We start from the raw sequence: 20,236 nt of genomic DNA, 5'->3' as shown, positions 1-20,236 counted from the left end.
GTGTATTAAAGGAAAATAGGGCTCCATCAGAAACATTTTGAGATAATCGTCAAGAAAGACAAGTATTATGTTATGCTCTTTTATTTTTAGGCATGATGCTCATATGGATTCAGCATGGCATTTGAGTTGTCGTGATAGTGATTATTACAAGGTATGACTAAAGTAATGAGGCTGCTTTCCGCAAATGAAAATCAGCCTCGTTATTTAACGGTCACCTACTTCAGCTATTTTTCCACAGCATTGTATATAAGCTTACACCATTATCTAGATAACAATGAAATATCTACTCTCTTAGTAAGGGAAATAATGGACTTAGTTGTTATTAAAGAAATTACATTTAAACACAGGTTTCAGTGAAGTTTACTTTCTTTTAAATACAGCTTTTCCCATTCAAAGTTGTTGAAATTAGTTCTGACATTTATTTTAATGATTCTCCATTCCCCATAAAGAGTTGACCTGGCACAAGTAGCAGTGTATGCTACTTATGTGGTTGGCACAAAAAGTCTATTTTTTTTTTTTCTCTCCTTCAGAGAAATCTGTATAGCCAAGGTAGGGGTGGGGTGGGGTGTGTGTGTGTTGCCAAATTAACCTTATACCTGGCATATAAAAGTGAATCAGCTTCTTAAAACACAGTACTGTAGCATCTTAGTAATAGAGGAATTCTAAATTACACTACATCCATTTTCTTCTCACTTTTAAACCATACAATACATAATTTCTTTTCTCTCTAGTCTGCTGTACATTGCTGCTGCTAAAATGATTTTCCTAAACATATATCTAATCCTGTCATTCCTGGGAGGCAGGATCTATGAATTTTGTATTTCTGTTCAAGCGACTTGACCTTTCTGAGGCTGTTTCCTTGTCTCTACAAAGACAGAGTTGATGATTAAGCCTTCTTTCACTTCTAAACTGTTGTAATGCCAAAGCTCTCCATCTCTGCAAAAATGAAGTGCACACTCCAAAGTATGGTCAGATCACTCTTGCTACCCTCTCATCTCATCACTCTCATGCGTTCTACAATCTTCTGACTCAACCAACCATTCCCAGAACCTCTCACGTGCCTTTCTACCTACACACTTTGTTATCACCGTCCCCTCTCTACTGTTTAGATCTACCTATGACAAGCTTTCCCGATCTCTCACCTGAAAGTCTTGCCAGCCAGTTCTTTCTGTTTATTAATAGAGCTACATGTCTTGTATATTGGCACATTCTAGCGTGTATTACTGCTTAGGTACATTATCCTAGATAACCTAGTGTGTTTTAGTTTCCTTTAATGTTGGAACTTTATTCACTTCATGGCTTCTCTAACATCATTTCAGAGTTATGCCCATAATAGGTAAATATTTAGAGGTTTGATTACTTGAATTGCTGCTGAATAGAACCTGTTACTCAAGTAAACAGATAAACTAGGCAGCAATCTTGATTATGTTCCATTAGATAGTAAATTAAATGTCTCCATGTCTCTTCTTATCATAAACTGGTAATACTTATAGCTTTTTTTTCACAGGCTATATGTATTTTTCTGAGGCAAGTGGATGAAAGCATTTTATACATTTACTTAAATGGTAGCTCTTCCACATCAGTAATTTAAAATAAGCAACTCTTTGATTTACTTTTATCTCGCCTTTTTAGAATTAAACGATTATGAAGGCGTTTTTAACTCAAGGTGAGGAGACCTTCTCTTTCAAAATGTTTACATCAAGGAACTCATTTAACCTGTTTTTTTTTAATTCACTAAGAATTTTTAATTTCATTTCTGCTCTTCTTTCTACTTGTCCTTTGGGGATCCCAAAAAGGATTATATCTATAAATTTTTAAAATAAAGCAGTAGGAAAGGTTACATACTTGGAGTTTTACTGTGCATTCAACTTAATCAGAATGCATACATGTTATATAGATATTAACATCTGTATGGTATAAAATCTGGCCACAGTTTAAATGTTAAAAGCAGAATAAATTGAAGTTATATTTAAGGGTCCCCAAATTATGATAACTAAAACTATAATGGAATAACAAAGTGAAAAACCAAAAGTGTTACAAACAGAAAAGGACTCTAATTGAATCTAATCAAATTAAAAATGAGAAGAATGAATAGAGGTGATTGCAATTGCGAATTACTCAATACAAAGAAAACTTAGTTACTTAAGCTGTTTACTTTTAAAGTTAAATGATTATAACTTTGACAGCCTTCCCCAAAGTCTAAAGTAGACAGAGAAAAATATTAGTTTCAATTGTCACTGAAACTAATATAATAAACTTTATAATGACTAAATTGTTGATTTTGGAAACATTAAGTGATATGAAATTTCAAGAAAATAAATTTAGGTCAATAGGATGGCTTGCCATACCTTTGAGGGTCACTCGACAACCTGAGGCAATTGTCGGGGATACTCCATTCCTTTCTCTCACATTTTTCTCATTCCGTCATTCCTTGAATCTTTGTCCCCACTTTTTGTTCTTCTCTAACCTTCCTCTTTTCTCTTCCTTCTTTGCCCAACTGTTACTTTTTTCCCCCCTTTTATGCTAACTACTTTATTAAGGTATAATTTACATACGTTATAATGCATAAATCACAAATGTACAGCTTAAAGAATTATGTATATATCTACCTATCACCCAGATCAAGATTTTGAATATTTTGATCACCCCAGAAAGTTCCCCAGAAATGCCTCTGTCATTTCTCCCCTCCCCTGTCCCACCCACACCCCGCCACTATTGTTTTAATTTCATTATCCTTTATTCTTTTTCTTGTAGTGCCTATCATGCCTCAGATGGACCAATGATACTGCAGACACTTTCTAGTTTTATAGCTGGCTACAGATCCAGTTTCATAGCTGGCTACAGGGAGCTACAGAAGTTACTGATTCCCTACTGTTGAAGTATATTTTAAGTTTAAACCTCAAAGCAACAAATATTTGTTGAGAACCTCCTAACAACTTTACATTATGCCAAGCACTGAGTTATATGCGAAATTGACTGTGGCATGGTTCCAAATCTAGAGAAACCGACATTCTCTACTCCTTTAAGTTACTGGGAGGTAAAGAACCAGCCGCTTAACCTGTTTCCGTCCCTACTGCTCAAGTTGTTTAACAGAATTCTGGATGCAGAGTAAGTTCTCTACATATTTAACAAATACAAGAAATAAAACCTCTAAAATTTGTTCTTAAATCTACCAGTTAATACAATTTTATTGAAAATCTGTAATGTAACTTCTCTGAAGGACTTGACAAGTGTAATCATTGCCTTTTGTCAAAGAATACTTACATGACAGCAACTCTTCGCAGTATTGAAGTTTGGTGTGATTGAGATTTTTTGGTTTAGTTTTTGAGAAGGCAATTTATTCATATGTTTCAAATTTTAAGCATATAAAAAGGTGCGTAGTGAGTGACATGTCTCTCACCCTTTCTTTCCCTGAACTCAGCTCTCCTTTTCTTCAGATAACCAATGTATATTCTTATAGAGATATTTTTTTGTATATCTCTATCTTTAAATAAAATCCATTTAGAATCTACATTATATGTATATATATCTTTTATACAACATATTATAAGCACTTCTACACCTTGCTTTTTTTCTTTATATCTTAGAAATCATCTTCTATCTTTAAAGTCATCTTCGTTGTTTAAGACTATAATTTGTATAAATTATTTCTACTCTTTTACTATTACAAACAATGCTGCAGTAAATAACTTTGTACGTATGCATTTGTGCAAGTAAATTGAGAGGATGAATTCTCAGATATGGAAGTGCTGGGTTAGGGGAGTATGTACCTTCATAGTTCTGATAGATTTTGTCAGCTTGCTTTTTATAGAGATGGCACTAGCTTACTCTCCTACCAGCAATGTACTGAGTATGTCCCGCCCACACCCTCTTTAACCTTTTCAATCTTTACTGTTTTGATAAGTGAATGTGGAATCCCAGTATAAATTTTTAATGTACATTGCACTTATGAATAAGACTGAGGCTCTTTCCATGTTTCAAAGATGTTTCTGTTTCCTTTTCTGTTTCCTTTTTTGCTCATTTTTTTTTCCTATTCGTTATTTATCTTAGTGATATGCTGGGTTTTATATGGTAGGGATAATTCTCTTTTGTTAGTGCTGTGAGTTGCAAATACTTTTTCGAAGTTTTCATATATCTTTTGAGTTTGCTTTTGGTGGTCTTTGTCATTCAGATTTTTTTACATAGTCAAATTTATACATTTTTGTTCAATGGCTTTTAGATTATAGGTCATAATAATAAAGGAACATTTTGAGGGAGCTTGGCTCTATTATTCTGAACAGACCTAGCCAACTTTAAAGAAAAGTGGAACAAAGAACAGTATGGGAGCATAAGATGGGGAAATGGATAACTTTTCATTGGAGTAAGGGCCTCACAATGTAGCCTTATTGTTCAGTTTGACATGAATTTTGAGTATGTACAATTGAATTGGCAGAGTTCTTATTCCAAGTGACAAAAACTGACTAGTTAATTTAAGCAGAAAAGGAAGGATATCAGGGGAGCTTACAGAATTTAAGCAAAGCCTGGAGAATAAGGCTCAGAAAATAGATAAGACCAAAGGAGGGGAACCCATAGTTAAGATACTGCACAGGCCCAGACCTGGTTAGGACTACTGCCACCGGTGCCACCACTGCCACTAGAAACTGGATCTTGACAGCAGAATGAATTCACTGTCCCCACTTCATTGTGTCACTTGTCTCCGATTTATTGTGTCAGTTGCATCAGATTCAAAGTCCCAGGCAGAAGCATTTAGTTGGCCAGGCAGTCATGAAAATTATAGACAAATAGAACATGAAATCTTAATTTAACCAAAGGCTAGTGAGAAAATAGCTAATAAAGAGTTACTTTATTTAGAGTTACTGTTATATTTCCCCTTTTTTGTGAAAGTTATAACTTTGTTAAAGATGACCTGCTCCGAAAAAGTTGCATATTTTGTTCACTCTAAAAATATGAGATAGTTGAATGATGAGTTTTATCAGCGTCTTTAGTCACAAATGAGTTCATTTTAATACATGCTGACATTAGATCATTTTGGATCTGTCCATTACATTTTTAGTTTGTTGTAGGAATGTTAATGGTGCATTTAGCAGAGTTTTATTTAGTGTTTTTCAGCATCTACAGTTTCTATGGAAACAGACTTAACATTGACCTGGATTCTCTGAGCTTTTTTCCAACATGCAATTATTTATATTGAAAAAGCCTCAAATTTTATTATTAATCCAATTTTATTCCATAGTTCTACTACAGTGCAGCCTACGTGTTTCTACTTTTTGCAATAGAAACCACATTTATGAGAAAAAATGAGATTGAACACAACACTCAAAAACTTCATCAGTGATACATAAAAAATAATAAGAATCTGATAAAAACAGTAGTATAATTTCACAAATGTTAAGTGGTTAAAAGGTACATAAATACTACAATAAACAGGGCACTTTATCTTTTAAAAGACCCGAAGTTTGCTGTGTAAGTGTAGTTCAGAAGAATTGCGCCTGTGAGTTGTTCTGAAGTGATGGTAGGAAGGCAATGATTGAAATCAGAGGTAAAGTTGTCACATCAGATGTGAATGGGCACTGCTCACACGGTGAACTCAAGCTGTTAGAAATGTTTTGAGATGTATCTCTGTGCATGTGTGTATTGTATACCCCTGTGAGGATCAGAGCAACTTGAAGTTTTCTGCATTCACCTAGTGTTTTTCATGGACAAAAGTCACGTTGTGCTCAAATCATTTTCTTATATCAGTTGCATTGAAACAAATTTATGATTTTTAAACAAGCATTATAGCAAGACTGACTGTATTAGAACAACTCAATAAAGTATATTTTAAAGCAAAATTGGAATTGGAAATGAGCAATGTTTTGGCTTCATAACATTAAAGAAATGGTTTGAAAATGATCTTTCTTTCTAAAATCAGCACTGTTTTATATTTGTACTATATTTAATAATAAATTAATAATAAAATTATTAAATTGGGATAATATCTCCATTTGCAAGATTTAGAAGTTAAATGCTCTTCATTAACGAAATAGAGTAATACTATGCTGACCACTAATTTGTCGATGGCAACCCGAACTGGAGGTTAAAATCGGTTTCAACTACATATACACATAATGGAATATTATTCAACCATAAGGAATGATATTCTGATATGTGCTATGGTATGAATGAATGTTGAAAACATGCTAAGTAAAATAAGCCAGACACAAAAGGACAAATATTGCATGATTGCATTTATATGAGATTCCTAGAATAGGTAAATTTTCTGTAGAGACAGAAAATAGAATAGAGATTATCAGGTGCCAGAGGGAAGGGGGAATAGGCAGTTATTGTTTAATGACTACAGTTACTGTCTGAGATGATGAAGCAGCTTTGGAAATAGCGGTGATGGTTGTACACCACGTGGATGTACTTACTGCCACTGAGTTGTACACTTAAAAATGGTTAAGATGGTGAATTTAATGTTACGTATATTTTATCACAATAAAATTGGGTTTAATTTATTTCATCTGTTATTTATATCTTCAATATTACCTGCATATACCAGCAATTATGCAGAGATGTAAATATTTCTAAATATTGATCACACTGGATATGCGACTTTCATTTTATCAAAATTTGAGTGTTGAGTTTTTTTTTTTACAATACCTGGCAATTATTTTTCTGGAATTTTACCAATTCCTTTAAGAGAGTCATTTTTTTTTCTAAGGGAAAGCAGAAAAACATTAACCTGAATGTTCACATATATATCTAGTAAATTAATTATTTTACATATGAAAGATAAGCTAAAGTACCCTGGAATTTCTTCCTTAGTATTATACAATTCCTGGAATGTTTAAGCTATTGATTATAATATCGTATTTCTTGAGTTAGAGAAAAATATGTTCTTAAAGTATTTGTCAAAGTAAATTGGAGTAAATTGGCTTTTCCAATAATTTCTAATAATCATAATAATTGAGTAGTGTTACTAAGTGGGGTCAGGATGTTTTTTTTATTATTATGTGATGAAATTTTTATGTTTTTACTTATTTATATGTCTCCTAAAATGTTATCCAATTGTATTTTAGGTTGCAACAAGGATAGTGTCCGAGCAGGCTGTAAAAAATGTGGCTACCGTAAGTACATTAAAAAATAACATTCGTACAGTGAATCATTCCCTCACTGAACAATGTGATTCCACATCCTGATTTCAGGGCCCTGGGCATAGTCCCTTAGCCCTGTTATTTAGCTCAGGTTTGCAGATGATTCAGAAATTCCTCTGTCAGCACTAAATATTCACTTTTTTTTTCCTGCTATAAACTCAGTAACAGGTGGCTATATAGTTGGTGATTAGCAAAGATATAAAGTACAAGTACAGTAATAGATTTAGGAGTCTGGAGAAAGTATTCCCTTATTCTTTTACTTTTTATCCTTCTAGTTACTAGGCGAAGTAGGAAAAGCAATGAAAACTCTTTATGGAGGGTTTTCCCATTTATTGTATTTACTCTTTACAAAGGTAAGGAATTTAGTCCCTGAATTTCTGCTCACTGACAAAAACTTGATTTAAACAGTCATTAATCTCCATTATGATTAATAGAATGGAAAAGTAAACTTCAACATTGCAATTATATGCTCTGAATTTGTAATTATGTACTATAAACGAGTATTTCTTTCGTTAAATGTAAAATTCCCAAGGTTTTGATAACAGCTGTAACAGTCATATTCACATTTCCTAAGTTGTTTTGGAGACCAAGCAGGTGGGCCTGGATTCTTGTTAATACTCCAATTCTTAGAAGAGTTATTTTTTAACAAAATGAAGATGATTAAAAGAAAAAAGATTTCTATGCCAGACTGTGTGATTAAAAAAAAAAAAAAGCTCTCTGGCCATAGATCTTCATTAGAAGGGCTCCAAATAAAAGCATGCTGGGAGAAGCAAGGTACAAGCTTCCAAGCAAAGGCCAGCACCTGGCTCAAAGGAAACTCAATCAGTTTGCAAAGTGTGCACATAATTACCCATATTTTTCATATAAATAAAAACTCCTGAAGGATACATTTGCCTGCAAGCAATGAATTCTTTTTAGTTGTTTAAATTTGTTTATATTTATTTCTGCTATGTTTACTTTCAAACCTTGCTAATTTCTATGTTTTATTTCTTTATTCAAGACTTAAGAATCTATATATATATGAATGCTGTATTTACTTCAAAATTCAGAATGGATTTCCCAGTTTAACTAATATTAGTTTATCTGTTTGAACTTCTTTTAACTTAAGACTTGTAGGAAAGCAATTAAAATAATTTTGGGGAAGAGACTATCTGTTGAGCCAGTCACCTCATTGCTTTTATTTTAGACAATAATAGAAGCATCTATAGTAATTAGAATTTTTTTTAGAGAAGCCACATAAGGAAATAGTTTTGACAGTCTTTCTAAGTTTAGTTCTTTCTGCTTTAATATTCAGATCTTTGATTTTAGTGATTGAGTTATTAAACAATTTCTAATTTGCCTCCTGTGGAAAAATTTAGTAACATTTTCCTTGGAGTTAAAATCGCATTTTACAGCTTCAAAGATGAAGGTCTTCTCAATTTACATGTCTTTCTGATAGAAACTACATTTTAAAAATATCAGTTATTTGTAGAGGTAAGAGAAAGATCAATAAAACCCTTTGAAATGTTTTTAATGCCTAAAAATGTGGACATTCATCAGTCAGTTAAGAAAGTATTGTCTCTCTATTGTGAAAATAGTGGTTTAGACTGTATCAGTTTAAAGAATGTTAATACTTGATCGAAACATATTTCTCAGTATGTTTTAATAGTGGTTATATTGTTTTCTTAAAAGAAAGTTTCAAGTTAAGAGTGAATGTGTTACTAAATAACATAGATCTCACTTTTTCATGGTCGAGTTTCCTCAGCAAAATTAGAATGGTTATTTCTAAAGTGAGTTTTTGTTTGATTTTTTTTGAAGTTGGCAACTTTTGAATATTAAAAGCTACCAGAACACTAAGCCTTTGTCCATAGAATAAATATCTCAAATAATTATGATAGTTCTCAGAAAATATACTTAAAAGAAATTCAGTAATTCAGTATAATAGACTATAGTTGAGTGTTTGATCACAACAGCTGGAAATAATATACCTAAATCCCTTAAACATTTTATTTAGCTTAAAATGTTAATCTATTGATATACAGTCATCACCTTTTCTTTGCCTTTGGGTCTGCTAATTGGTGTTACACATAGTCTTTTGACTGTGTTCAAATCATATCCGAAATGCATTTTCTACTTTTATAGTTTGTTTCTTCAAAGATGGGGAAACAGTTAAGATACTTGTAAATAAATGAGTGTAGAAGCCTTCTATCATTAGTTCTCAACTAAGGGTGATACTGCCTTCTGGAAATCTATTTTTTTTTAGTCATCTATAACAGGGTAGAAGAGAGCAGTATGACATTTAGAATGTAGGGTCCAGGGATTATGAACGTCCTGCAGTGTATAGGACACTCTTGGACAGTGAAAACTGGTCTGGTCCAAAATGCTATTTACATCTATTTTGAGAAATAGGTACCTTTTCTCATTAAGATTTTTTCCCCCTATCTTTTGCACTCTTCTTTCCAATGCATAATTTGAAAGCTGCTTTTTTTTTTAAGTGATCCATCTAAATCACATCTTTCCAAAAGTACAGCTCTGTTCCGTAGAAACAACCACTCTTTTTTTCCCCCACACTCATCTTGGCCCACGTGGTGTTATTTAAACAAATTTTGTGACAATCAATAACAGACTCTTGGTGAAATACAATACCAACAGATGGAGTAAAATGTATGGGCATTAGCTGAAGAAACAGTGACCAAGGGAGTGCAATGCCAGGAGAAGCAGGAGCAGGCAGCATCACATAAGCCAAAGGAGTGAAGATTTCAAAATTGAGGGAAAATCGTCAGGTGTGACAGACAAATTTTATTTGTAAGAAATAAATTGAAAAGTGTTTACTGGATTTGGCAGTTTGGATGTTTTGCTGACCTTAGATCACTCTAAGTAGAGTTCTGGGTCATGAAACAAACTAGGTAGCTTCAGGCCTGAATAGTGAGGAATAAAAAAGTGGAGAGAACCTGTGTTGCCTCTGTTTTCAAGAAATATACCTGAGAAATGTAGAGAACTGTTGTAGCCCATATTGGCTGCTGTTATAACAAAATTCCACAGGCTGGGTAGCTTATAAACAACAGAAATTTATTACTCACAGATCTAGAGGTTGGAAGTTCGAGATCAGAGTGCCAGCATGGTTGAGTCAGGGCCCTCTACTAGGTCACAGATTTTGTTTTATTCTCACATGGGGGAAAGGGCTAGAGATCCCTTTCGAATCTCTTTTACAAGGCATTAATACCATTCATAAATAATTACCTCTGAAAGGCCCCACTTACTAATATCATCACCTTTGGGGGTTAGAGTTTCAACATATGAATTTGGAAAGAGACACAAATGTTCAGACCATAGCAGAAACATATTGAATAATTCCCAGAAGGGAATGTGGGATAAATGGGTAATGTTCTATTTAAAAAACAGTAGTCCCCCCTTTATCTGCAGGGGGTACGTTCCAAGATCCCCAGTGGACACCTGAAATTGCAAGTAGTACCGAATCATATATATATATATGATTATATCATATGTATAGTCATATGTCATATATACACACACACATATATATATACACACACACACATTATACTATATATGCTTTTTTCCTATACATACATATCTTTTCACTTAAAGGAAAAACTTTATAGTTTTCCTTTGGCATATCTGAATTCCCAGCACCACGACTCTTGTGCCCATTATTAAGTAAAATAAGGGTTAAACACAATCAGTGCAATACTGTGACAGTCGACCTGATAACCAAGACGGCTACTAAGTGAATAACGGCCGGTCACATATACAATGTGGATATGCTAGACAAAGGGATGATTCACGTCCCGGACCTAACAGAGAAGGATGGCACAAGATTTTATCACGCTACTCGTATCAGCATATAATTTACAACTTAGAAATTGTTTACTTCTAGAATTTTCCATCTGATATATTCAGACCGTGATTGACTGTGGATAACTGAAACCACAGAAGGGAACTGCAGATAGTGGAGACTACCGTATAACAAATTTATATAAGCCGGGGGGATGTTAGAGGAGATGTTGTAAATATTGGAGCCAGGAAAAGATTAAACAAGTTCCTTTAAGAGGTATGACATGGCTACCTCTTAAGTTTGGAGGAAATATAGGTGAAAATAGGTATGGTGTTTTCAGGTTTGGAGACAGAAAGTGGAAGGGGACATTGCCCGATAATCTTAATTTTCATCGTAACCTGGGAGGCAGAATTGTCTCTCTGGGAAGGGGGCATTGAGTGGGACAGGGAAGTGGTTGAAGAATGATTTAAGTCAGGTGTAAGTTTGGAAAAGTCATTGGGGGAAATAGGAGAAGAAGTTGACCAAGAATGAATAAAAAATGAAATAGTTTGCGATTGTGCTCAAGTGTTCCCTGGCTGCCCTGGAGTAGGCAGAACCCAGAGGAAGGGTAGCTTTGAGTCAGATTCGTTGTTTTACAGTGAGGTACAGTAGAAAAACAAGAATGTGAAAGAGTCAAAGAGGCTCATAAAAAAAAATGTTCACTTGGTCAGGAATGAGAGATTTGATAGACTAGGAGAAAATTAAGGGATTGAAGGACTGAAGGTCTCGGTAATATTTGCAAATATTTTCTTCCATTCTGTAGGTTGTCTTTTCACTTTCATAATAATTTCTTTGCACAAAAGTTTTAACTTTTGATTAAGTCCAATTTATCAATTTTTCTTTTGCTGCTTGTGCTATTGGTCTTTTATATCTAATCCATTGCCAAATTCAAGGTCATGGAGATTTATCCCTGTACTTTCTTCTAAGAATTTTATGGTTTTAGCTCTTATGTTGTTATGGTCATGGTCTTTGATCATTTTTAGTCAGTTTTTACATATGCTGTGAAGTGAGGGGTTCAACTTTATCTTTTGCATGTGGAAATCCAGTTGCCCAGCACCATCTGTTGAAGAAACCGTTCTTTCCTCACTGAATGGACTTGATACTCTTGTCAAAAATCAGTTGGCCATATATGTATGAGTTTATTTTTGGACTCTTGATTCTGCACTATTAGTATATATGTTTATTATTATGATCGTACCATCCTGTTTCCATTATGGTAGCTTTGTATTGAGTTTTGAAATCAGCAAGTGTAAGACTTCCACCTTTGTTGTTTTTCAAGATTTGGCTATTCTGGGGTTCCTTGAATTTCTGTATGAACTTGAGGATCAGAAATGAAAAAGCCACATCACTTTTTATAATCAGCTAGCACGTTGTTAGAATTTAAAGTGTCTTTACATATCTGTGGTCAAAAATTTAAGCCTTTAGTCACCTAAGAATTTTCTGCTTAAAATCTACTTAGAGTCTGTTTAGAAAAGAAGTCACAAGAACTATAATTTGGAATACAATTATTTTCCAAGCCTGTTCATATATTCCCTAATAGAAGAAAAACAGGAAACTTTATTTGTAGCTTCACAAGTAACTAGTCTTATTATAATCAGTTTAGGATCAGTTTCATATAAGTAAAGCTAAAATGGATATGAGACAGAGCCTGCTGTCAATGTGGTTATTATTTGAGTATTTTATTCATTTTTAATATTCATTACAATATGAGGTGTTTGGGTACAAAGCTAGCTTAAATAAAGGAAAAATTGAATCATCAGGCGTTCTGATCAAAATAGCAACATAGAAAGTCCTTCCTTCTGCTCCGAACAAATAGAGATTCTAGAGAAAAATGTTAGTATCAATAACAACAAAAATAATCCAGTTCAAAAGAATGAACAGGAAATCCCCAGGTACTGGGAATGAAAAGAAGTTCACAGCCCAAGCAGAGAATGATAGCTGAAAACAAACAAGATCTACAGGCCAACCAGGTAGACTTTTATGGGCTACTAGAGTGAAGCCTTAGAGCCCTGTGGGTTGGCAGCACGGCTGGAGTGAAGGCTCTTGCATGGAGCCAGACAGCTCTAAAAGATTGTGATGAAGCAATTAGAAAAATTGCACTCACTTTCTAGAGAAAGTGGTGAAAAAAAAACTTACAATATGTTTTAGTTCCTATAAAATTGTAATTAAAAGAAAAGGAATAATCAAGAATTGGCAACCCCAGCTTACACCGTGTGTATGAGGAGTAAATTTACACTGCCTCTAGTGAGGCAGGAACGATTTTTTCAGGCTAAGAAATTAACATTAATATTGGTCTGATATCAAATTAGATTAAGAAACTTAACCATTATTAATAAAACTATATGAAAAAGTAAAAACTACATAGAAAATTTCAAAATAAAGGAATGGGAGGAAAGAGCAGATAGGAGGTTGAATACTGTTGACATTTAGCTGTTTACTTATAAAAATGGCAGCTTCATATGATTCAGCTATTCATAACAAAGCACTAGCAGAGCAATTTTAATATCAGACTTTTGAAGCAAGAACAGTACTAGGGACAAAGAAAGATTCAAGAACAATCAGCCAAGAAGATAAATTAATAATGTTCTTGAACATGCTTATTAATCTCAAAATATGTATAGCAAAGTCTGTATCACAAGGAGAAATTGACAAATCTGTAATGATGGAGGTACTTAAAAATTGCACTATCAGAAGTTATTAGAGAAAATGAGGTGGAGAAGATTTGAACAACAAAATAGACAGAACTCTATTCAACAAATAGTGATTTATATTCTTTCAAAATACATACGAAATCTCCTCCTAAGTTTAGTATGTGATAGGCCACAGAAGAAATCTCAGAACTGATGTCATATAGACCCCATTCTCTGATAACAGTGTAATAAATTCAGAAATCAGCAAAAGCATAGTCTGAAAACTCCATATGTTTGGAAACTAAAGATAACACTTACCAATGATTCATTTGGAAGCAAATCACAACAGAAGAAGTTTGTTTACAGCATTATGGTAGACTCTGGACCCTCTTGTAAACAACTAAGAAAATGATATAAAATGTGCAATACGTATTTTAGACATGTTAGTGTTTTAGGAAGTAAATAAGAATTAAAGAATACTCAGAGGCCCCAAACCAAAGGAAAGCTGAAAATGTAAAAGGTAAAGTCTTGAGGATACTTGCTGAAGTCAGAGTTATTGAATTTCTGTTTTCATGAGTTGGCAGGGTTCAGGGCCCTCCGAAGATTGAGACTCTAGTAGCAGACACCCTTGTATAAATTGAACTTCTAGAGGACTTCACCTTTAAATTAAGAGAGAACTAGAAATAAACCCTAGCACAGAGTTGTAGTGAATCATTTTGTGGGTTGTGAAATCAGTTATGTGGTCACTGTCTGCACTGTTTTTTGTTGTTTTTTTTTGAAATGTCAAATGTAGTACTGCTTTATGTAACTTTTGTTTGATTTTTGTGTGTTAGTGTGTATTTGTATATGAATGTGTATATGATTATAATTGGTTACATTGTTATTCTTTTACCATCATTCAGTCTTGGTCAAAAAAACTTGGAAGCTGTGCCTTAGAGAAACCATAGCATGTGTGCACAGAAACATGAACAGCTACTCATTTCAGCATTCTTTATAATAGCAAAAGACTGGAAGCAGCCTAAATTCTATCAGTAGTAGAAAGGGTAAATAAATATTTTTATACAATGGAACATTATTCATTAGATAAAATGAGATAATTACGTCTACTTATGTTAACATAGATAACTCACAAAGCATAATATTGAGTGGCAGAAACAAGCTGCAGAATGATAGGTAAGTATAATAGAGTTTATATTTAAAAAAATAATATAACATTATTGCTGTTTGGTAAAGATAGACACCAACTTCAGTATACCAATTTCTGAAGATAAAAAGAGTGGAATGGGATTAGAACGGGTTTCCAAAGAATGTGGCAAGCTCTCTAACTTTGTGTGTATGTACACACACATGCAAGCATTTCCCTTAAAAAATTGTAAGTGAATATGACAAAATGTTAACATGTGGATAATAGGCACTTGGGTATTTATTATATTCTTTCCTGTACTTTTCTGGTGTTTAATTTTTTTTTTTAATTGTATCATGTATAAGTAGATAACTTGTAGTTTTCTTACAAGGAGAATCTTTAGAGGGTGAACGATGTCAGAATTAAATTTTTAGGTGTTCTCTGGAAGAGCACATTCAGTTGTGTTAATATAATACCTTTAATTACATGAAAGCTCTGTAATTTTATGAGTATAGTAGTCAAGTTGAGAAGGAGAAGGTATGGGAAAGGAATTAAATATAAAATTCTACGTATGAGAATATTTTCTTTAGTGCATAAAAAGGGAAAATATAATAATTTAATACCCTGAAAAAAATGCTTGTTGAATTAGAAACCCTGATGAAGAAAGGAAAAATTTCTCTCTCTGCGCATTGCATTCAGAGAAACCAAACTACCACCCATTGAATATAAGTTAAAACTTAACATTATGTTACTAGAATTGTAAGTTGTTGCTTACCATGAGGCAACAAAACAAAAAAATATATAATATATTTATTGTTTTGTCATTCACATTTTTAAATTTTACCTAGCTGGTCACCTGACTTTTGAATGCCGAAATTTTCTTCGAGTAGACCCCAAAAGGGACATAGTTTTGGATGTCAGCAGCACAAGCAGTGAAGAGAGTGATGAGGAGAACGAGGAACTGAATAAATTGCAGGCATTACAAGAAAAAAGTAAGTAATACTTTTTTTCTCTCCATCCTTTAAAAATGTTTTTAAATGTTCTACTCTTTAATGTCATGTTTATCTATTGTTCTGTGGTATTTATCGTTAAGATAGTTTTTCTATTATATGCAAGAGGTGCCACATAGGTGAGTAATAGGCTTTGAACATTCTAAGTAATTTTCCCTAAATCAAACCGCTTATCAGTTATAAAACCAGGAGGCAAGTCTGTTTTTGTTTCCACAATCCAGATTTTGTTGTTGTTGTTCCATCACACTAGGATGTGTCACATGGTACAAAAAGTCTGATTTAAGACTTGGTTTCTAACCCTACTCGGCCATTTTTTAGCATATGACTTTCAGCAAGTTGACCACTCTGACCCTCAATTTCTTTGTGGGGTAACATAAAGGATTGAGTGGTCAGATCACACTCATTCAAATCAGAGCTCTTAGTATTAAGCTATAATAGTAGGTTAAGTATATAAGTGTCAGGAGGCAGAGACAAAGCAGCTAGAGTTCTAGCGCTGCCAGTACGCCTTCTCAGGTACTCTTTTTCTGCTTCAGAATCCACTCCGGCCAAGATTAACATAAGAGGTTTCTACATTACTTATACGAAAGGAAGTCATTTTAATCATGAAACATCTCAGTTTTATGTCTGGATAGTTACATTTTCCAAGGAGCCATGCCCCATAAATCCATAGACTCCAGGATTATTTACCATAAACAATCTTAGAGAAACCAAGTACATCCTGCTATAAGCAGCTGTGAATAAAGATTCTCTAGCCAACAGCTTGATTATGCATTTCTAGCTTTCAGAACTGTGAGAAAATAAATTTCTGTTATTTAGGTTACCTCCAACAAAGAAAGGATTCTCTAGCCAGCCAATCAGTTTGTTTCCTGGAGGTCTGTTATTGGCTTATTTACGAAGAGATTTATTTCCTGTGGCAGCCTCCTTTTTCCTCAAAGAGAAGAGAAATTGCAGACATATATTGTTTAACTATTTCTTTCATGTCTTATGTATAAAATGATCTATCCTTGCAATGGTGTTTTTAGGGATAAAATGTGATGCTGTTTGTAAAAATACATTGTAAACTACAGAATGCCACATGGTAGATGTCACACAGAAGCAAAATGCAAGTTATTCAAATATAGGTTTAGGCATGGGATGAGAGAAATACAAAAGGGTAAACTCATCTTATTTTAGATCAGATAACAATAAACACTTTAACATTTTTTAAGCTTTCCATGTTATATCCAATGAAAATAAGTAAAGAAGTCAAACGCCAAGGTGCTAGGAGAAGTGAGAAGGCAGAAGAGGGAGAGTGTCCCAAAGAGGGCAAACAAAAGTGACATTACGTATGAGCATATGCAGCCTCAGGTACAGCTGCTTGAACGTACACGCTTACTTTTGCTCCCTACTGAAATATCACTGAAATGATAGTAAAAGAATATTTTTTAAAGACATAAACCCACAGGAAGCAATAGTAACAGAATTTTGTTGAAAAGTCAATGTGTTAGTGATAATAGACTGTACATTTGAGAAAGCTAAGTCCTTTAACGGTGTGGAAAGCTGAGACATATCCTGATATATACTTTAAAGCTCCCTAAAGACTTGATAATGAGTATTCTTAGGTACCTTTGTAAGTGAAGACGTACGTAAGTCTAAAATCAGAGGGATTGGTTAAAAATCTGAAGTAGTCAGATTCTCAGTTCCCTTCTCCTACTCTGTAAAGCCAGATGGCTTCACTCCATCACCTCAGTAGACTACTGTAGGTCTATTTTCTAGACAGGGTAAGACAAAGAGTCTTTAAACTGAGACATACCAAACACAGATGATGGTTAGATATAAAATAGTGAGAACTTTGTAGCCATTGTACCTATTTGGTTCCCAGACACTTATCACATGGGCAGAAGATTTGAAGATTCATCTCTGAGAAATATGACCAGTCTAAAAAGAAAGTAGCAAAGATACTAACATCAGGGATTCTTCAAGGACATCGCCTAGCCAGATTACCAGTAAAGTCCAGATTTTCAAGCTTGCTCGCTCAAAGCTTCCAGTCAGCTTTTTAGACAATCAAGGAGCATTAAATTTCTGAGGAAAGACTCTGGTATGAACTATAAATACCAAATCCAGCAAACAAAAAAAAATCAGCTTGAAGGATACAGTTTTTTAAGGGAGGACAAAACTTAAATAATATCCAGTTTCATAGAAAGATAAGATAGAGCATCCACAAAACATGAATAAGATACTATAAAAAGAACAAAAACAACAAAAGAACTTTTTGAAATTAAAAAAGAAGCAGATGTGGAAAATGTGATAGAAGATAAAGAAATCTAAGAAGAACAAAATGAAAAAAAAAAAAAAGACAAGGATCAATTTAGGAAATATTTTATTTAAATAAAGCCAGAAAAAGAAAACAAAAAATTTATAAGAATTAAAGGACATTAATTTCCAGACAAAAAGGTTCAAGTACTAAGCTCAGTGTTAAAAACAGATTTACACAAAGGCACACCATTATGAAACTTCAGATTATAGGAAACAGTAGAATATAATTCAGACTTTCCAGAGTCAAGAGTGAAGGATCAGGAGTCAGAGTAGCTTTGTACTTCTCTAAAGCAATACTGGAAGCTAGTAGATGCTTCCAAATTTTTGAAGGAAAATTATATCCCAATTAGAATGGTACACCCAACCAAATTATCAACCAAGTGTGAAAGTAGGATAAAGGCAATGTCCTTTAAAGACATTCAGAGTCTCAAAAAATTTATCTCTCATATACCCTTTTTTAGAGTATTTATTCCAGAGATTTTCTACTGAAGTCAAGAAGTAGACCAAAAAAAAAGGAAAACATGGAATATAGGACATAGACGAGTATGAATTTTTTTTCATACTCCGTTTTATTTAGCATTATTTAATATTAATCAGTAATTTGTTTAATGTTAGAAGATAGTCATGTCCTCGTATCTCATCTCAATATTTTATGATTTTTTTTAGTTTAATCCAGAAATGTTCTATTTTGACAACTTAGTGGGGTTTTGACTTAGTTTGGTTTTTTTGGTTTTGTTTTATTTGTTTAAGACAGTTTTATGTTAAATTTATACTTGATTTCATTTAAAGTGGTTGACACTGAGAGCTGCATAAGACAAATTGCCCAAATCAGATATTTACATATTGCCATAATTGTTCTCCTTCCCTTTAGTAACTGCTAGAATCAGATTTAACTGAATGACTTATGGTGGTTTCAAGCTTCATAAATATAAGGCTTAAATGAATTCACATGATAATTGGAGTAAAGCTTATATTAGGCTCAAAATGTACTTTTTATGAGACAGCTACAAAAGATATTTGCTAACCAGTTGATAGGAAGACCCAAGAGGGAATGAGAATTTAGATGAATGGGTCTAGGTTCAGAGCTGCTTAGCCAGGTATTTAAGAGCAGCTGGAGTAGCTACAAACCCAGTGATAGATATGCAGACAACAACCTAGTAGCTGAGCCTGCTGGTGCTGCTAGGAAGGGTCTTCTGTCCTATCCCAAAGCAGCATGTAAACAGTGGATCATGACTTCTGACTCCTGTATGTTACATTAGAGACCACCACCCTTGCTGATCATCACAAAATTTCAATGTTAAAGTACATAAGGACCTTGCCTTCTATTTTGTACTCCAGAGTTGGTTGTATTATTTCCAAGAAAATATTATTTTGCAAAAATTCAAATTCTTTTTCCTCCTATGCCTGTATACATTCAACAACATTTATTGAAGGAACCTCAATAAATAAAGGTGTAGTGGTTCTATGAGTTGTAGTATAGAAACACTGAATTATCTAAAATAAATTTTGTCTTCAGTGCTTGAATTCTCATTTCCTATTATTGTCAGTACTGCTAGTTCTTAAGGGTACATGGCTAGGAAAAATATTTCTTGAATTCTAGGATTATTTTGTTTTATTAGAACTAATTTCTCTATGTAATCTAGTCAGTGGAAGAGGAAATTATTCCCATAGCTACTGTTTTATTTGCTTAGTTTCTTTGACTTTTTTTTTTTTTGGACATGTTTACAATAGTCATTCTGAACTTATAGTAGCTACAAAAAAAGACAGCTACTCAAGAGAAAGCTAAAGTGACTATTTTAATGTGAGATCAAGTCGATTTCAAAACAAAGAATATTACTAGGAATAAAGAGAGTTTTTTCATAATGATGAAAAGGTCACTTAGTCATGAGCGCATAAAAGTACTAAGTGTTTATGCACTTAATAACAAAATTCAAAATATATGAAGCAAACCTTGGTAAAAATATCAGGGATAATTTTTGTAGATTCAACAAATCAACAATTATAGTTGCAGATTTCAACACGTTTCTCAATAATTGATAAAACAAACAGTAAATTAGAAAGGATATAGAAGACTTGAATAACACTTTCAACCAGCTTAACCTACTTAACATTTATAAAACACCTCACCCAACAACAGCAGAATACAGTTTTTTAAGTGCACACAGAACATCTACCAAGATGGACCTTATTCTATGCTATAAAACAAGTCTCAATAAATTTTAAAGGAT

General features: G+C 33.5%; 1 protein-coding gene across 2 annotated transcripts in view; it reads left to right on the top strand.

The window, feature by feature from the left end:
• Positions 1–20,236, top strand: part of SREK1IP1 (SREK1 interacting protein 1) — a 35,493-nt gene that overhangs the window by 3,024 nt on the left and 12,233 nt on the right. The window contains exons 1-3 of one of the 2 annotated variants that reach the window (XM_025047799.1): positions 2,765–3,108; positions 7,062–7,109; positions 15,552–15,695. In XM_025047799.1, the coding sequence (XP_024903567.1) occupies positions 3,102–3,108; positions 7,062–7,109; positions 15,552–15,695 (199 nt within the window). In that variant the 5' untranslated portion in view covers positions 2,765–3,101. Of the gene's footprint in view, positions 1–2,764; positions 3,109–7,061; positions 7,110–15,551; positions 15,696–20,236 lie in introns of those variants that run through there. The other variant, XM_006913075.3, reaches the window with a different exon arrangement.

This window comes from Pteropus alecto, unplaced genomic scaffold (genome assembly GCF_000325575.1).
Source record: "Pteropus alecto unplaced genomic scaffold, ASM32557v1 scaffold20, whole genome shotgun sequence".
In the NCBI taxonomy this organism is placed as follows: domain Eukaryota; kingdom Metazoa; phylum Chordata; class Mammalia; order Chiroptera; family Pteropodidae; genus Pteropus; species Pteropus alecto.
The sequence above is the reverse complement of the archived record's forward strand: the minus strand, read 5'-3'. Positions and strand labels throughout refer to the sequence as shown.